Below are 17578 nucleotides of genomic sequence, written 5' to 3'. Positions count from 1 at the left end.
CTTCTCACTTCCCAGAGGAGCAGTTCCACACACAGGCTACATGCCCATGCAGGCACCCAGCCCATCCTGGATCTGGATGTATGCCTTCCCTTTATCTAGAAAAGGTGTTTTACCTAATCAAATGACCTCTAGTTTTCAGGACCAATGCAGTGGCCTAATTTCGGGCTTCCCAAATTTAAATGTGCATGAAAATCATCTGAGGGATCTTGTTAAAAAGCAGATTCTGATTCAGTATGTCTGGGAAGGCCTGGGAGTCTGCATTTCCAGCAATCTCCCAGGTGGTGGTGACCAAGCTGCTGGATAGCAAACTGCATCTGGAACAGCAATTAATAGACAAATGTAAAAAAAATTTAAAAAATAAAAATTTGTTTGAATTTTTGGAAGGTCCACCCTGTGTTCAAATCTATAGTGATTTATAAATTCCCATTATCTTCATGTGGCATTAAAAACTCTAGACAATACTTAGAAATATTCCCCTTTTAAGCTTTCAGACTCCACAAGGTTATCTCACTCCAGACAGGGAGGAAGACCATTATCCCACACGTGAAGTTAAAGGCATCCCGCCTGTCACTGAGCCATGTGTTCTCCAGTGTCCAATGATCCAAAGAGTTAGCAATGAATGATCTCAAATTCTCCAAAATGGCGAATCCTTGACATAGATGTGTTTAATGCTCAGTTAGCTTCTCTAGAGTGTTGGTACCACTGTGTAAATAAAGAGCTATTTTACTCTATAGTGAAATGAACCAAGTACATGCAGTACAAATTCCTTGGAGGAAATGCTTTAATATCGAAGAACAACTTGTGATTAGCATATCAATAGGAATAAATAAACAGCAGTTTTATGGTACCTGAGGGTACTTAAGGACAGAGGTTTTTCAACAAACTTCTTAAACTTCTGTTTATGCTCTTAAACAATTTGGTAAATTCTTTCTTCTAAGACACTTTAAAAGGTTAAATTCAGTCCAAATCTCCTCTCTGAAAATGACTGTGGTTTTAATGTATTTAGAAATGCAGAAGTGGTGTCACAGTTACTTGATTGATTCAAGCCAAAGAAACTTCTAGACCGGTAATATATTTTGGATGGGTTTCTACCATTAAGTTAACCTACCCTCTTAAGTGGGATATTTTAAAGAACACTTATTTCCACATATCAGCAGAATTTCTAGGTCACTCGTAAGCAGCAGGGTAACTCTCTTTAACCTTTTAAAAATGATCAAAGAGGAGAAATAAAGTTTGTAAACAAGGCTGAAGGAAAAATGGCTTGTCAGTGTTACCCCCCCACTTTAAAAGGGACCCTAAGAACTAGGAACAGTAGTTCTCAGTTAAACCAAAAATTTTTAAATTAAAGGTTGGATCACTGAATGCTTGAGTGGCACACTCAGCCCCACTATGCTTTCATTCTTCCAGTGAATTCCATCTGCTCAAGTCTTTGATGTCAAAAAGTTGTAGGTGCGTTCAACTTCCAGCGGTCAGAGTGGCCTAGAGCACATCAAACCTTCTAAGGTCGGACTCTTCATCTGAAGAGCAGGGATGATAAGTGGTAAGTGTCTACCTCATGACACTGTGGAACCGAGCCTTCCCTATAATAGGCATAAGTACTACATATATGTACACACTGCACGTATATGTTTACTTACCAGTACTGCTTCTGTTGTCAACAGAACAAAACCCATCTTCAAGCTTTAAAGGGACACACAAACCACAATAAAAGTCAAGAACTTCTACTTAAAACCACAGTGAGATACCACCTCACACCTGTCAGAATAGCTATCGTCAAAAAGACAGTAAGTGATGGTGAGCTCATGTACTGTTGGTGGGATTGCAAATTGGTACAGCCATTATGAAAAACAGATAGAGGTTCCTCAAAAAATTAAAAACAGGACTGCCATATGATCCACCAATTTCACTTCTGGGTATTTACTCAAAGAAAACAGAAACACTAATTCAAAAAGATATATGCACCCCAATGCTCACTGCAGCATTATTTACAATAGCCAAGATATGGAAGCAACCTAAGTGCCTACTGATAGATAAAAATATGGGGGGGGGGTGTATACAGTTCAACATAAGCCATAAAGAAGAATGAAATCTTGCCATTTGCAACAACATGGATGGACCTAAAGGGTATTATGTTAAGTGAAATAACTCAGAGAAAGACAGATACCACAGGATCTCACTTATATGTGGAATCTTAAAGAGAAAAAACAAAAACAGACTCATAGATACAAAGAAGAAATGGGTGGCTGCCAGAGGGGAAAGGAGAAGAGGGATAGGTGAAGGGGATTAAGAGATCCAAATCTCCACCTATATAATAAATAAGTCACAGGGATACAGCAAAAGGAATTTGGTCAATAATACTGTAATAACTTTCTATGGGGATAGATGGCTACTAGGCTTACGGTGGCGATCATTTCATAATGTATGCAAATGTCAAAGCATTGTATAGTACACCTGAAACTAACATAACTAACGTAACTTTATACATTGACTATATTTCAATTAAAAAAAAAAAAAGAACTGCCACATAAAGCATGTATTACATCTATGAGACTCCTGACCACAAGAGAGGACCCAGGCTAAAAAATAAAAAGAAATTGTTTTTTTTAGCAAACTACCAAGAGTTCTGAATGCATCTCTAAGGTTCAAGTCTAGAAAGATGGTAACATTCTCCCTCGATGTGACCTTCCATGGCGCACAGGCCGCAGGGCTCTGCCTTGCCTATAAGTCAGTTCCTAGGCTTTGGGCATTTCATCAAAATGTTCCAGCCCTTCATCTGAGCAAAGCTGATAATTTTATTTCTTGCAACTTTTATTCTGGAAAAAACTTTAATAAATATCTACCACCCTCCAAATTCCCCCAAAAGTGAGTGCTAGTATAAAGTGCCATTATTCTAACAAAATCAGCTTTTCAGGTCACATTTATATCTTAGGATGACACTGTACCACCAGGAAAAAAGCTGTCCTCAACTGCTACCCCTTCGTAGGGAGAAATCTAGTTCCAGTAAAGCACTGAACTCAGTCAACACCAACACCAAACAGATACATATACCTTTGTGTATCTACTCTTTTTTCTAACTAATATTCAAAACTAGGCACTTTGCTTCTATTTTAACCCAAAACACAAACTGTGAAAGGGGATTTCTCCCCCATATTTACCCTGGAATAGACACCAGCCACAGAGAAGTTAGTTAAACCTCATGTGTCCACAAACTCATAGCCCCCAGGCTGGTCAGCTCCCTGAGCAGTGGTCTGGAATCTGGAAAGAAAAGCTCTTGGCTTTAACCAGGGCCTTCCTGAGAGGCAAGATTCTGAGTAAGTCATTGAAGTCCCTGGACGTCCATGTTCTCAATCAGCAAATGGCTATCATAATCCCAACTCATTTCCAGATTCTATTGTTAGAATTACAACATGAGGACCACAGACTTGGAAAAGCAAAGATGCTCCCTAGAGACCAATGCACAGAATAAGGAGTCCCTTCAACACAGATAAAGCAGACGGGAGAATGCTGGGGGTGATGGAAGTGCTGAGTGGAGTGTGACAGGAAACACTCTCAGTACCTGTCTTGTTTTTACACATTCACAAATGCATGCATTTGAACAAGAACAAACACCATGATGTATTTAGGCCAAACTTCAAAGACCACACTTGACCGTGGTATTACTCATCAGCTGAACCAGGTATTCATAAATCTCCTCTGCTTCTGGACTGGAAAACAATGTTCAAACAAAGAGCTTTTTGTTTTGGATGTTACTATTTTGTTTGGGGTTTTGTTGGCAGACACGTTGTTTTTTATTCCCCCTAGTTTGTGTTTTTCCTATCCCTTACCAACACTCCAACACTGGTTTCTTGGCCACACCTTAAATTCAGAACATATTTACTCAGATGATTAACTGTAGTCATTAGTCTTGTTCAAGCAAGTCTTGTCCTGAACAATAGATAAGCTGGAGACCCAAGGAAGGGGGCAGCCACGGGTCCTCTTAGTCATCTGCTCATCCTACCCTAGCCCCATCCTGCTGCAGACCATCAAGTCTGGGTGCCAAGCACCTCCTTTCAGCACTCACAGCCGGGCATATTCACATGGGAGAGAAGCGGTGCTGGGGACTAGCTTCCCTGATAGGTTTCTTCAGGGAATGAAAGGTTTTGAAAGTTCTGAAGTATCTCTCAACGTGCATAAGTGGGTACAAAAACGGTAGAACAAAATGTACTAAACACTGAAGTAACAAAACATTCCTCTTCTGATGAAATCCCCAGAAAGGTTAGCTGGGGGAAATCAGATTCTGCCTAATTTGAAACTCCTTTTAAGAGAATATACCGTCAACTCTGCTTCCATCCAAAGAAAAAGACACACCGCCCTGTGTTTTCAATGACTCTCACTCTCTTGACATATAAAGAGAAAGATGAGATAAATGCAGGTCCAACTTGTCACTGAAGCATCTGATAATAGCCTTTAGAGGCACTGCTGATGTTCTTGGGCCGGGGATGGGGTGCTACATACCCAAAATCTATAGGGAAAAAAAGTGAATAGTGTGGTCCTCAGTGGAAACAGAAATAAAGAGTCTCTACACAGGGAGTCCAACTTGCATTCATGATGAATTATCCAGCTGATAGGTTGTATCTTGGTACTGTAGCCAGATCACTCTCAATTACATTACCTAGAAATTCTTTCATTCCATCTTCTGTTTTATTGTCTCTCCCCATCCTCAACCCCAAACACACAATCCTAGGCCCCCACTAAGAGGGGGAAATAGAAAAGCAAAGAGTAAGTGATTTGCCACAGTGCCACACCAGGTTCCAGCTAACTGGCCTTCCCTCTGCTCAGAATAGAGAAAAGTACAGATTATGCACCTGGCAAATATTTGCATGGTCTCCAGAGCAGGAAGATTCATCCATTTGCTCACAAAAGTACACAACTGCAGCTGAGAGAATAAATCAATTCAATTCAACAAACATTTATCAAGCTCCAGTCTGATTGCAGAGTCTTTGGGGGACAAAAAAAAAAAAAAAAAAAAATCATGCACCTGGCTATTGGAGCTGATTTTTGAAGAAATCTAGAAATATGCTATTCCCACCCCCTCCCACCAAAAACAAATCAAGAGAAAAGAAGCAACCAGCTCCCTCAGACGATCAGCACAGCAGCATCTCACGTGGTAAAATGCAACAAGCCCAGGGCATGCCACTTCCTTCCTGTAGTTGGAAAAGAACTCCCGTCTTATCTTTCTGGGCAATTAGCAATTTTGTGGGTTGTATAAAAAACACAGTGTCACCCCTTACTAAGAAATCAGTGGTTAATTACTCAGCCATCAAGCACCCTTCAGTGTTTTGGATATAAAGAGTAGACCAACTATATACTGAAGCAAGTTACGCAACCCTGCTTTATGTTACCCATTCAGACTTATCAGGGATCTCCTTGAATTCCAAACATGCAGTGCCAGGGCAGGGCAAAACCAACCCCTGCCAAGCTTTTAGGGGGTCTTCCCCTCTCCCAGATTTCCTCCTGGGAAACTTGTGTGTGGAGCTGAGAGAATTTAGGCTACTGACCACGAGTCAGGCTCTAGCCCCTACCTGGTGACCTTGGGAAAGTCATTTATAAACTGAGACCTCAACTTCTTTAACTTTAAAACACAGATGATCATACCCTTCCGTTTCACTTGTGGGGATATTGTGAAGATCGAATGAAATAATGAAGATAGAGGTCTTATAAAAACTATTATAACCGTCAATATCGATGTTTAAGTCCAGAGTCCCAGAGACATGGTAGAAGGAAAACCCATCTCCGTTCCCAGAAATGTGTTAACAGGGTCCTTACAAGTTTAAATGGGCTATAGCTCCTTGGGTTTAGCCACTGGGAGACTTTTAGAATCACGTCTAGGAAACTCGTTTTAGAAAAAAAGGAAAACATATTTTACTTATCCTATTTTTTTTCTGTTATATTGCATGGTAAGTGGACACTGTTTTTATTTAGCGCATTATTTAGCTGCTGTGGGTTATTATTAAATACCATACTTAGTGTCAGTCTCCCTGATTAATATGCTTAAACAGTTGAGATTAAACAAATGTGACACATATTCCACTGAGAGAGGGCATTCCAAACTCAGCAAAACATAAAAGTGGTGTATTATTTTTTGTAATTGCTATTTTAAACAATCTACTCTGTATTGGCACTAGAGAAAAAGTAAGGTAATGTTCCGGAACTCAGGGAGCTCAGAGCTTAGAGTGGAAACAGCCAGGCGGAACATTACAAAGCAGTGATGTCAGCGCTGTGAGGCGAGGTCAGCGTGTCCCAGGGTGTGGGGAAGAGGGGCTGCTGCCTGGGCCAAGTGTTAAGGATGCGGGGTGGCCAGCGCGAAGAAAGTGATGGTGAGCACAAGGACCCAGCTCTGTGAGAGCACAGAACACTGGGTGAGGCAGGGTCAGCCACAGACAAGGCTGGAGGGAGGCCAAGGCCACATCACGAGGAATCCGGGCCTGGGGACCAAGTGTGGGGCTGCTCTGTGGATGGATGTCGGGGGTGAGGGAGTTCAGGGGAGCAGTGCACTGCCTCAGGGAGACCCCACCACCCTCCCTCCAGAACATTCTGCTTTGGTATGAAATAATGGAGTTCCTTATGGGGAAAAAAAACCCAAAACATTTACTTACTAAAAAAGAAAACAGTTGATACATTTAAAGGTAGAGTCTCATTTATAAAATTGTACTAAAAATAATCACAGCCCAGAACATTTAATAGAGAAAACATTAACCACACTCTTTTAGGATTCAAACAAAATTGCATGCACATTTTTTTACTGACATCTACCTCTACCTGAAGAGGACTGTTTTATTTAGATATAAACAGGGTAGAAAAAAAAAATCAAGGGTTTCAGTGGGTTTAAGCTTCTTAGAACAAGATACAGCCCTCCAGGTGCGGGGAGGTCAGCCACCTGGAGGTACAGCGGGCCGCTGAGTCACCCCGAGGAAGACCGACACTTGGACACACAGACCCTTCTGGGCTAGCTGGAGACCCGGTATTACAAGAAACTATCCAGGAAAAAAATCATATCAACAACTAACTTTACTGGGAATATTTTTTATTGAAAGACCAGGGGCTGGGTGGGGAGGAGAGGGAGTGAGAATACAGAGTGATTGTTTAATGAGTACAGAGTTTCAGTTTGGGATGATAGAACAGTTCTGGATTTGATGGCTGCACGTCGATGTGAATGGACTGAATGCTGCTGCATAGTATTTTATGGTATGCATAATTTACCACAATTAGAGAGAGGGGGAGGGCAGGGAAGAGACAGAGACAAATCTAAAAAGCAGTAAGACTCCTTGTAAATTCAGCTAGGAGCCTCATGCTGCATTTTGAATGTGATGCACAGGCCAAAATTTAATTTCTCAAGAAATACTCTAAAGAAAAGCATCGTCTGGAACTTGCTAGTGGCCTGCCAGAGACGGTGTGTCCTGGCAGGCTCTATTATGTAATCACGGGCAAGTTTTCTAAAACAGTAGAGCACCTTCCCCCAAAGGACACTGAGCTCTTCACATAATTTAGTTCCGAACTCTTCCCCGCAGTCTAGAAAGATCATCTTGTTATTATCATTACTATTATGGTTGCTCTTTTGTGTTTATTAAGAGTTCTCAGTGAGCCAGCTGCTACCCTGTCTTCCTTTGTCGGAGATGGGAACAAAAAAGACTGCAGTTCTGTGCATTGCCTTGGAAAGGAAGCAACAGGCCCCAAATCAGAAGCAATGCCCAAGGCCACAGCACTGGGCAGCAGAGGTGGTACTTGGCCCCATTTGGAGGCCTGGGCAAGGCTTCGTTCCCCCATTCTGGATCCTCACTACTAAGCAGGGCTCCTCCTTAGCAGAGAGTGCATATTTGCTTGTCACACAGCAGAGATTTATTTTTGCACATGCAAAATATCCAAGTGAACTTAATAAAATTGTATTTGAAGTTAAACCACAGAGATAAGAAATTCAATCTAGGGCCATAATTAATTGGTGATTCTTTTTAAGAGCGTCTCAAATGTTTCCCATGCACAAAATAGTTGAAACTGTGCATGGCCCTAAATTCTGTGCCTGTAATCCTCTTGGGGTTTCATTTCACAGGTTACTAGTAACCCCCAAATAATGGTAATTACACCATAACTATTGATCATTTAATTACTTGAGACTGCCTTATAATCACCAAGTCATTAGGGATGTTATAAGGTCTAAAACCTACAAGCCATCAGGGTGCTGTGCATCAAGTTATTTGGAAATTTACTGATACGAGATGGAAGGGAAGAATTCTGAGCTAAAGCTGTCTAAACACTTGTAATGAAAGGTGGGTGTACAGGTGTCAAGCTGATAAGAGGTGTTTATTATAAAGGCTGATGCTGAATAAATGAATAAATGAGGTAAAGAAAACTCCAGGATAGAGATAAGAGTGGTAGAGACTTCACAAGGACAAAGACACTGAAAGAGCCTTTATGTCACCTGAAAGGCAAAATACCTTAGCCCAGTGGATCTCAATTCTGGCTTCACATTAAAAGCCATCTGGGAAGTTCTGGAAGCCAGCTTTCCCAGCTGTACACCCAGACCCACTAAAACCAAATCTCCACAGAAGGGCCCAGATATGTTTAGTTTTTCAAAGCTCTCCCGATGATTTCCATAAACAGTGAGGGCTGAGAACCGCTAGTAGCAATAAGAAATCCTACAAAGTTCGCTGTGGCAAGTCTTGGTAGCAATTCTGGAGGTCTCGCCACCCAGCAGAGAAAGCCACCTTCTTTTGCACGTGGCACATGGGCGCTCACAAAGGTCTTCCCTCTGTGCTTACACCGCAGCCATCTAATGCCTGACACCCTATGGGTCACAGCATGAGGTGGCATGGTCTTGAGCCAAATTAGATGCAAAGAACACTCAGCTATGGTACCAGGATGTAAGCCATCCAGATTTTCTGTGTTCTATGGAATTGTTCCAAGAGGCATTAATAGGGGTCACTTGGGTGGGGAGAGGTAAGGGGAGATTCCACAGTTAAATAAATTGGGAAAATACTGAGTAAAACAAAGTAATATAAAAGCTAATGTTCAAGAGAAAGGGATGGTTAGGAGCACTTTGCAACTTTTTTAGTCTCCCTACTCTTTTTTCACAGCACTGATCTTGGAGTTCCACTGAATACACTTTGGGAAATGTGACCAACTAGCTAATAAATGTCAATGAAGCAAAGATCAGGCAAAGGCAAAGCCAGAGAGACCTCCACTCAATCCAGTGACCCTGTTTGCCTGAAGATCACAAAACTGAAGGGGTGCAAGAATCAATCTGTAGCTGGAGTCAGGCCACCCAGAGGGGAATCTCAGGGACTTGATAATGGGCATAGGGGTGAAGAAGAGAAAGGGCAACATAGAAACATAACTTCCCTAGTCCCCGGTCTCCAGGACTCTGCCACCTCCCTAGGGCACACAGTAGTTTAAATTTAACAAAATACTTCTGCAGTCCTGGATTCATTTCAACCTCACAGGAACCTGATGGGGTACACCAGGAAAGGTGTTTTTACTCTCACTTTACAGATGAGAAAAGCTGAAGCTCTAAATGGTGCTACGGCAAACTCAAAGCTACAGCAGGTGAGAGGTAGAACCAAACCCATAAAGACAGGTCCTCGACTCCTAAGTGAGGCTCTTACCTCCCCACTCACCATACAAATCTCACCATCAGGGCTCTCTCCTTACATCCTGTACTACCTTAAGAGGAAATAATGTTGATTCTTCCCCCAAATTTGTAAAATAGATAGTATTTTAAAAATCACTCTCACTTCACTAAAGTCTAAGAGTGCTACACCCAATTCTTCTTATTTTCTTTAATAATGTATCTCATTTTTACAAATTATTGAGAAACTGGCTTTTCTTAAATATTAAAGACCAACTACAGTATCTAAATGGAAATTGTATCATCAAATGCCATATGAAAATTGGATTTAATATAAATAATGCAATTCTGAGCACACATAAATTCCAAGAAATCAAAGATAGAAATTGATGTAGAAAGATGTGTGTTTCTGACTTCATCTTCTATGAATGCTTCTCTCACATCATAAACTCTTCTGCAAACCCAAGACCATGGAAGGAACTGGTAAGTCAGGCTCCCCTTGGAGCGTGTGTTTAGGAAGAAGAAAAGGTTGCTGAGTGCCTACTATGTGTCAGGCACTGGGCTGAGGGCTTCCACACACATTACACTTTAGTTTCCATAACAACCCTACACTGTACTATTACTAACAAGATGAGGAAATCTAGGCTCAGAAAGTAAGTTGGCCATGCTCACACAACTAGAAAGAGGCAGCACCAGACTGGGAAGCCAGCTCAGTCCTGCTGCAAAGTCCTTTTCATTGCACTCCTTCCCACTTATGAAGATGTTAAATTATACCCTAAGATGTGCAGATGCCAAGGCCCCTAAACTTTTCCCAAATATTCTGCCCACAGTCCATTCAGGTCCCCATTCTGTCTGGGCATATTCGACACTCCCACAGTCTCTGTTTGCACATTAGTTTTAAGAGTTTTGCTATTTTGTCTTCTCCTCAGAGAAGTGGTTCTCAACTGGGGACAATTTTGCCCCCCAGGGGACATCTGGCAATGTCTGGAGACATTTCCAATGGTCAGGACTTTGGAGTGCTACTGGCTTCTCAAGAGTAGAGGCCAAGGATGCTGCTAAACATCCTACAAGGCACAGGGCAGTCTTCCAGAGCAACAAAGAGCTCTCCGACTCCAATGGCAACAGTGCCAAGGCTGAGAAATTCTGCCTTGAAGTGATACTGTTTAATAATCATAATAATGTGCGTGAGCTTCCTCCCCTATACAATCATGAGGAGTAACTCAGACAACATATATGAAAAGCCTCAGCACACAGTAAGCACTGGAGTCCTAACTAGTTAATCTAATTGCACACTTCTTAGTAGGAATCCCCTCGGCTGCTCTGCGTTCTTCCCACACAAAGCACAGGGCTTTTTTCATTGGCACTCAACAGAGTGTATTCTTTCTATTGGAAATTCCTGTTTAAAAAAAATGCCACTATTATCTAAGAAACTCAACATTCTCCCATATTCACTCCTTACCAAACAAGAAGTGAATAGGATAATTCACTATTCACTAGAACAGACTATGAAAAGCTGCACTGCATGTCACAGAATCACCTTCATATCAAGACTACTAATAAGCTTACTATTAAAATGCCTTGACTTACTTACACAGGTTTATTAAGAGATCCCAATAAAGGAAATATCATGCAACAGGCTCAGATTTCCTCGCTCCATACCAGGTCAGTTTTGACCAATATGGATTCTCAGGTCTCGAGTTGAATTACTTAGAAACAACCTGAAACTGTGATCACAAGTATGTCAAGTAAAAAGAGCAAAAGTCAAATCTTGGAAGGAGTATGTCAAAACTGGCTGGCATCACATATAAAGACCCTGAGCTGAGAACAAGGTTCTCATGAAATTACATAGGAATTAAACCAGAAATCAAACAATATATACAACATGTTTCATGACATAGAAAGTTATTTAGAAGTATTAAATATTATTTTCATTAATACATTAGAATAGTTTCAGGACAGAACCCAGGGTGATAAAGGGCCTCAAGTCTCTGTCCTATGAAGAACTAAGTAACTGAGGTTATATTGCCTGGAGACCAGGAGACACAAGTCTGTGTTTGGGGGAAGGAGGGAGAGGTCGTCTTCAAACATCTGAAGGACTATGTTCTTGTGGAAGAAGACAATTTATTTTTTTAAATAGCCCTGAGGGTGTGGAACGAGCTTGAAGTGGTAAACATTTCAGGAAGGCAGAATCTTGGTTCAATATGAAAATGAACATTCAGAGAGTTGCAAGAAAATGTACTGACTGGGAGGTGATGAGTTCCACATGACCAGAGGTGATCAAGGAGGGGGCTGAACAGACAGGTGGCAGAGGAACGATTGGACTAGATGACCTATGAGGACTTTTGCAACCCTCTGAAAACACACACACACACATACACACACACACACAAACACAAAGACATAGTGCTCTCTCTCACTCTCTCTCAACAAGCACTATAACCACCAACATGCCCTCTTCATATTTTACAGCCTCAAGGAGTTTTTAAAAGAAACCTGAGTAATTCACCATATTCTTGGTTTACACTGTCACTCTGGAATAAAGTATGTCTCCATCACTACAATGACCAACACATATTTCAAAAAGGCAAATTAAGAAACAGAATAGACTAACGTTCATTTCTGAAATCTATGGCTAAGATTTAGTGGTGTTTTAGCAGTAAACATTAAACAATTATTTCCACCTATTAAAATAATTACTCTATTTTAACAAAAATGTGTCTAGATTCCATTAGGTCCTAATAGGTGGCATGCCAATAAATAGTCAAAGCCTTCAGCAAATAGGTATGTGGCCTTTTGTTGGTTTATTTTTGTTGGGAGCCATGGCACCAGGAAGATGATTTCCTCATTAAAAATCCTGACATAGAATCTCTTCTGTTCACTATTTATGTATTCTTTCCAGTAAATAAAGTGAAAAACAGACACTGAACTGTCACTTGACCACGTGGGACCAAAATGCTAGAGGTAAACAAATCTAACCAAGGACAGACAGACCAAGCTAGACTTGGGAGTAAGACTAGAAGCAACTTGGAAAAGCTAAACATTACTAATTGACCTTTATATAAAATATATTTCCACATCTAGATGTATGTGGCTTATATGCTTCCAGAAATATTCTCTTAATATATACATCTACTTTTTGTCTATTGAATTAAGTATGTTTCTTAAAAACTACTTGTGAATAAAATTATGACTCTCTTGGGACAACTCATTACAAGAAACGAGAATCCTTCAAGAAAACAAAGGCTACATCCATATAATTGTTCACAAAATTACACCTCATTTTACAAAATCCAGGAATGACAAAAGCTGGAGTTAACAAAACATTAAAGTCAAAGGTTTAATAGTTAATGTAAAGAAAGCATTTATCAGAATTTTTTCATAGAAATCTGTTTCTCAGGCTGTAAAGTTTCTAGTTATGTCTACAGTATTTTAGAAATATACCGATTCCATAATGGTTAAATATAACCTACAATGTGGACAGTCACTTCGTAATTTTCCCTCTTTAGGTTCATGTATACTTGAGTTCAGATGTTGCTGTTTTATTACGCTTCAATCCTTCAGAGCTCAGAGTAACAGCAAGACTGGGTTAGCGGCTCAAGAAACCCAGCTGTCTCTGTTCATGAGAGAGTGCCACTTAATAGCATTTGGGTTACCTAGAAACCAAACCCTTCACTCGGTAGGGAGGTTTAATTCTTTAGATAAATCAGTCCAAGGCCCCACAGCATTTCTAACACTCTCACTTGAGTAATGCACAGATAAGCTGCGGTGCCACAGAACAGGCATAGGGCTGACCAAAGAGACCAAGTCCCAAAATGTGATCTCCAAGGCCATCTCTGCAGTCTCCCCTCAGCTCGAGAGGTGCCGAAATTCTGTACCAACCACTAAGAGAATGGCACCCTTTATACAGCAACGATGTCAAACAACGTACTTGGTAAATTTCCTTCCTCTTGCCATTTGTTTCCTTTTCTTTTTTTTTCCCCAGGTGACAAGAAATTAGGGCTAATTCTGGATTTTCCAAACATTTTCATCCTTAATTGAGAATCCTTATCTCTTTGTTATCCTGGCTTGCAAAAGAGTGTACAGTCCACCGTACAAATGTATACTCTACAGGTGGGAAACACAGGACAAAGGACGGCACCGTAAAACCAATAGCATAGTACAGAGTTGCTCCTCCAGAATGACAGCCAATCAGAAGTAATTCTCTACCTAAACCAGAGCAGAAATCATTAGCTACATTAATTCACAGGTTAAATCCAGTTTCTCAAAATGCAATAACACAATCTTCCAACCTAATTATCTTCACTGAAAGTATTTAAAAGCATCTGCTGAGACACCTTTCTTTCTTGTGTCAGGATCAATGTCAAGTGAACAACTTGGATGGACTGCATTCTGTCTAATTGTAGGGGGTTGACACTTTAGAAAATAATCACTTTTTGCAAGACAGAAATTTTCCCCTGGAGTGGACACCAAAAAAAAGGGTACCTCCTGGCAAATAAAAATTTAAATATTTATCCATTTTACAATAGTGCTTTAAAAACCAGATTCCCAAGCCATATATATATATATATATATATATATATATATATATATATATATATATATATATGAATACACACATACACACACATATATATATTCTTTTGACTTTCTGTAGAACTGGAAATATCACAAAAATCTACAATAATTTTAATCAACTAAGAGAAGTTTAGGACTCAGAGAAGGAATTAAAAAAAAAAAAAAACCAGAACAACAAGGGAGGTCACTTGTAGTGGGACGGCCACCCCCTCTCACTACCACTCGGGGAAGTGATGGTTATCTCCCTAGAAATAATCATGAGGAAACAGCTGGTTTGTTTTGAAACCACTGATTTCAACAACTCATTCACTAAAACTCTCTGAGCTTTAGTCCAAAAACAGTTCATTTCCATTTTCTTTTGATAATCAGGAGAATCAACCCACTTTTCCAAACAATCCCTTTTTTAGATCATTTACTGGGGGAAAATATCCTTTAAAAGCATGTTTGGGGTGAATTTATAAGCAAAAATTAGTATAAGGGCAAGAAGAACTTTTCATTCTTCAGCTTAATCTCAACTCAAGTTCACCTTTTAATTACTTCCTACCTTGTAGAAGTCACTGCTGCCATGAGGCCTTTCTTGGTGAGGCGGCCAGTTTTCTCCAAACACTGTTCACTAAACTTATTTAACCCATGCCCTACTCCAGGAACAAATTTGCTTTACAGCTGCGACACCTTAGTAGCTTAAATTTCTAAAGTAAATGGCATTCTTTGCGTCTTTGAAAACCAGTTCTGGCAGTGATTAAAGTAAAGGAAAGTAAACACTTAAAGAGCTTGAAATATGCAACATCAGAATTCATGTGTCAGATGTAAACTCTGTAATATATTATGAAGGGAAATGCCCAAATCCCAGAATCCGGTTTAGGCAATGGGACTACAGATACAGTTAAAAAGATGGACAGTCAATTAATAAGTATATTATTTCATTTTAAATCTGTTAAGAGACATACATGCGTGAGAACAGACAGCACTGCTACTCAGCATTCATGAACTGAAACTACACATAAGCCATATTCAAACTCGGTGAACTTACCTTATACACTTGTCCATATGTTCCATTGCCAACAAGTTCCACCAATTCAAAGATCCCTGCAGGGTCCTGAAAGAAAATAAATAAACAATAAAAATTCAAAATAATAGTCTAGGCATTGTCTTAATCCAAAACAAATATGTATTTAAAATAAGTGAATAAACAACTTTAGCTTTGGGGGGCTCTCATATGTTTGTATTAAATAGATTAAAATTTAATTCAGCTGCAGCTATGAAATCAGTCATAATCCATTTGTTTCTATTTTACATTTCTATGAGATGTGTTTAAATCAGACAAAAGGAGATAAGCCTTCCATTGAAACAATAAAAAAGAATTAACACATTTCTCACTGTCAAATGGAAAACATACTTGTAGGTACATCAGGATAAAATGAAAGACTCATCATCCTGAGGGGGTTCTAATTTGTAAGTTCTTTCTCTTTGACATTTCTGAGCTGCTCACTGTGTTGAACAATGGCAGTTCACAAAGGGGTGTTCCTGTACTGGGGGGCAACCTTTTTTTTTTGATGAAGTATCATCAGCTTACAATGTTGTGTCAATTTCTGGTGTACAGTATGTTTCAATCATATACATATACATACATATATTCCTTTTCATATTCTTTTTCATTATAAGTCACTACAAGATATTGAATATAGTTCCCTGTGCTATACAGTGTAAACTTGTTTACCTAGTTTACATACAGTAGTTAGTATCTGCAAATCTCGAACTCCCAATTTATCCCTTCCCCCCACCTTTCCCCCTGGCAACCTTAAGTTTGTTTTCTATGTCTGTGAGTCTGTTTCTGTTTTGTAAATAAGTTCTTACCTACAGCACTCAACAGTTTCCAAAAGAAAATGGTATCTACCTAATTTCCTCTTTCAGGATGTATTTTTTTGGATTCATCTCCCCTCTCTATGAGGCTGCCTCTGCAAAACACACTTTTGCGGTTGGCATCAGTTCCTACAGTACCTGGGGAGTCCAGCAGGGTTTATTTTGCAAACTAAATTGGAGAATTATGCAAGTTCTTACCACCGAACAGGTGTCAGCTAACCCTCAATGTCAGCGAATTGTTAGAGTGCTCAATAAATATCCAGTAATCGTGGCTATTACTGATCTCCATCCCAAAAGTCAAAAAAAAAAAAAAAAAGCCTATAAAACTTAACTCAGAAGCAGAAAGTGACTTCAATCTCTACTGATTTCCTGATTGGACAGGAATCATTTCTTTAAAGGCCTAGATCAAGAACCACAAACATATAGGTCCACAGAAGACAGGCAAGTAATGGAAAAGAGTGAGGCGGGCCGCTGGGGGCATGTGTCCTTTGCTGGGCGGGGGGTGGGTACCACCCTGGAACCAGTAGTTGTAGCATCAACTGATGAACACAATATTGCCAGGTCTAAAGATTTTTTCAAGAAAAACCGAACATTTTGTTTAATGTGAGAGCTCCTTATTTTTAAAAGTTAGGCACTCATTCATTTAAAAACAAAAACATCACAATGAAAAAAAAATGTGACAATGAATATATATGTCCATGTATAACTGAAAAATTGTGCTCTACATTGGAATTTGACACAACATTGTAAAAATGACTATAACTCAATAAAAAAAGTTTAAAAATAAAAAATAAAAACAAAAACAAAAACAAAAACAAAAAAACTCTGAGGGACAAATAAAAAAGACTTCAACATCTGGCCTAAAAAGCATTCCTATCTCTGGTCAACACGTGTACGGAGCCCTGCCAGAGAGTTTTACAGTGACAGAGGCAGGAGGGGGAGCCTGAGCTTTAGGTGCAGACAGACCTGGGCTGAACAGCAGCTCTTGGCCTTGTCTGGCTGCGTGACCCCAGGATACCCTGGGAGAGCAACTCAGTGTCCCTGCAGACACCACAGGGATGACAGCTCAGCAGAGCTCTGGGGAAGCGTGAGTGAGGGCCCAGCGCCACTCCTAGCCCAGAGTCAGCACGTATTAATAGCTAATAGGAATCAATTTTAAGCTGAGGAATTCCACACCCCTGGTACTACTGAAAGGAAGAAGGGCTGCTGTTCCTGGGGAAGGAGACAAATGAGTGTGATGTGACAAATTAGAGCTCTTCAAAGTTCAGTCTTTGATACATCAGGCCCAAGAGAAGCTCTTTGCAATGTGCCTTCAAAGATCCCACCTAGAAGACAAATTAAAAAATAATAATAAAACAAAATAAAAAACCAACAGCTTGAAGGACTTAGTTGCTCATGAAGACTGGTATTAGCATCATTTGTTATTATAAAGCCAGGAGGGCAAGTAACCCCACTCCAGACTCACGTCCCGTCAGATGGAGAAGTCCAGAAATTCCAACTACGCCCCACCTGGTCTGGGAGGTGAGGACACGTTCCAGATGGAAC

At 40.2% G+C, this 17578-nt stretch overlaps 1 protein-coding gene across 7 annotated transcripts in view; it reads right to left on the bottom strand.

Annotated features, from left to right (window-relative positions):
• The window catches only part of TNIK (TRAF2 and NCK interacting kinase), a 361554-nt gene that overhangs the window by 269348 nt on the left and 74628 nt on the right, over positions 1-17578 (bottom strand). For all 7 annotated transcript variants that reach the window (XM_074367889.1, XM_074367884.1, XM_010947772.3 and 4 more), the window contains exon 2: positions 15204-15269. In XM_074367889.1, coding sequence (XP_074223990.1) covers positions 15204-15269 — 66 coding nt within the window. The remainder of the gene's footprint in view (positions 1-15203; positions 15270-17578) is intronic.

This window comes from Camelus bactrianus, chromosome 1 (assembly GCF_048773025.1).
Source record: "Camelus bactrianus isolate YW-2024 breed Bactrian camel chromosome 1, ASM4877302v1, whole genome shotgun sequence".
In the NCBI taxonomy this organism is placed as follows: Eukaryota; Metazoa; Chordata; class Mammalia; order Artiodactyla; family Camelidae; genus Camelus; species Camelus bactrianus.
This window is presented reverse-complemented; position numbering and strand designations above follow the sequence as displayed.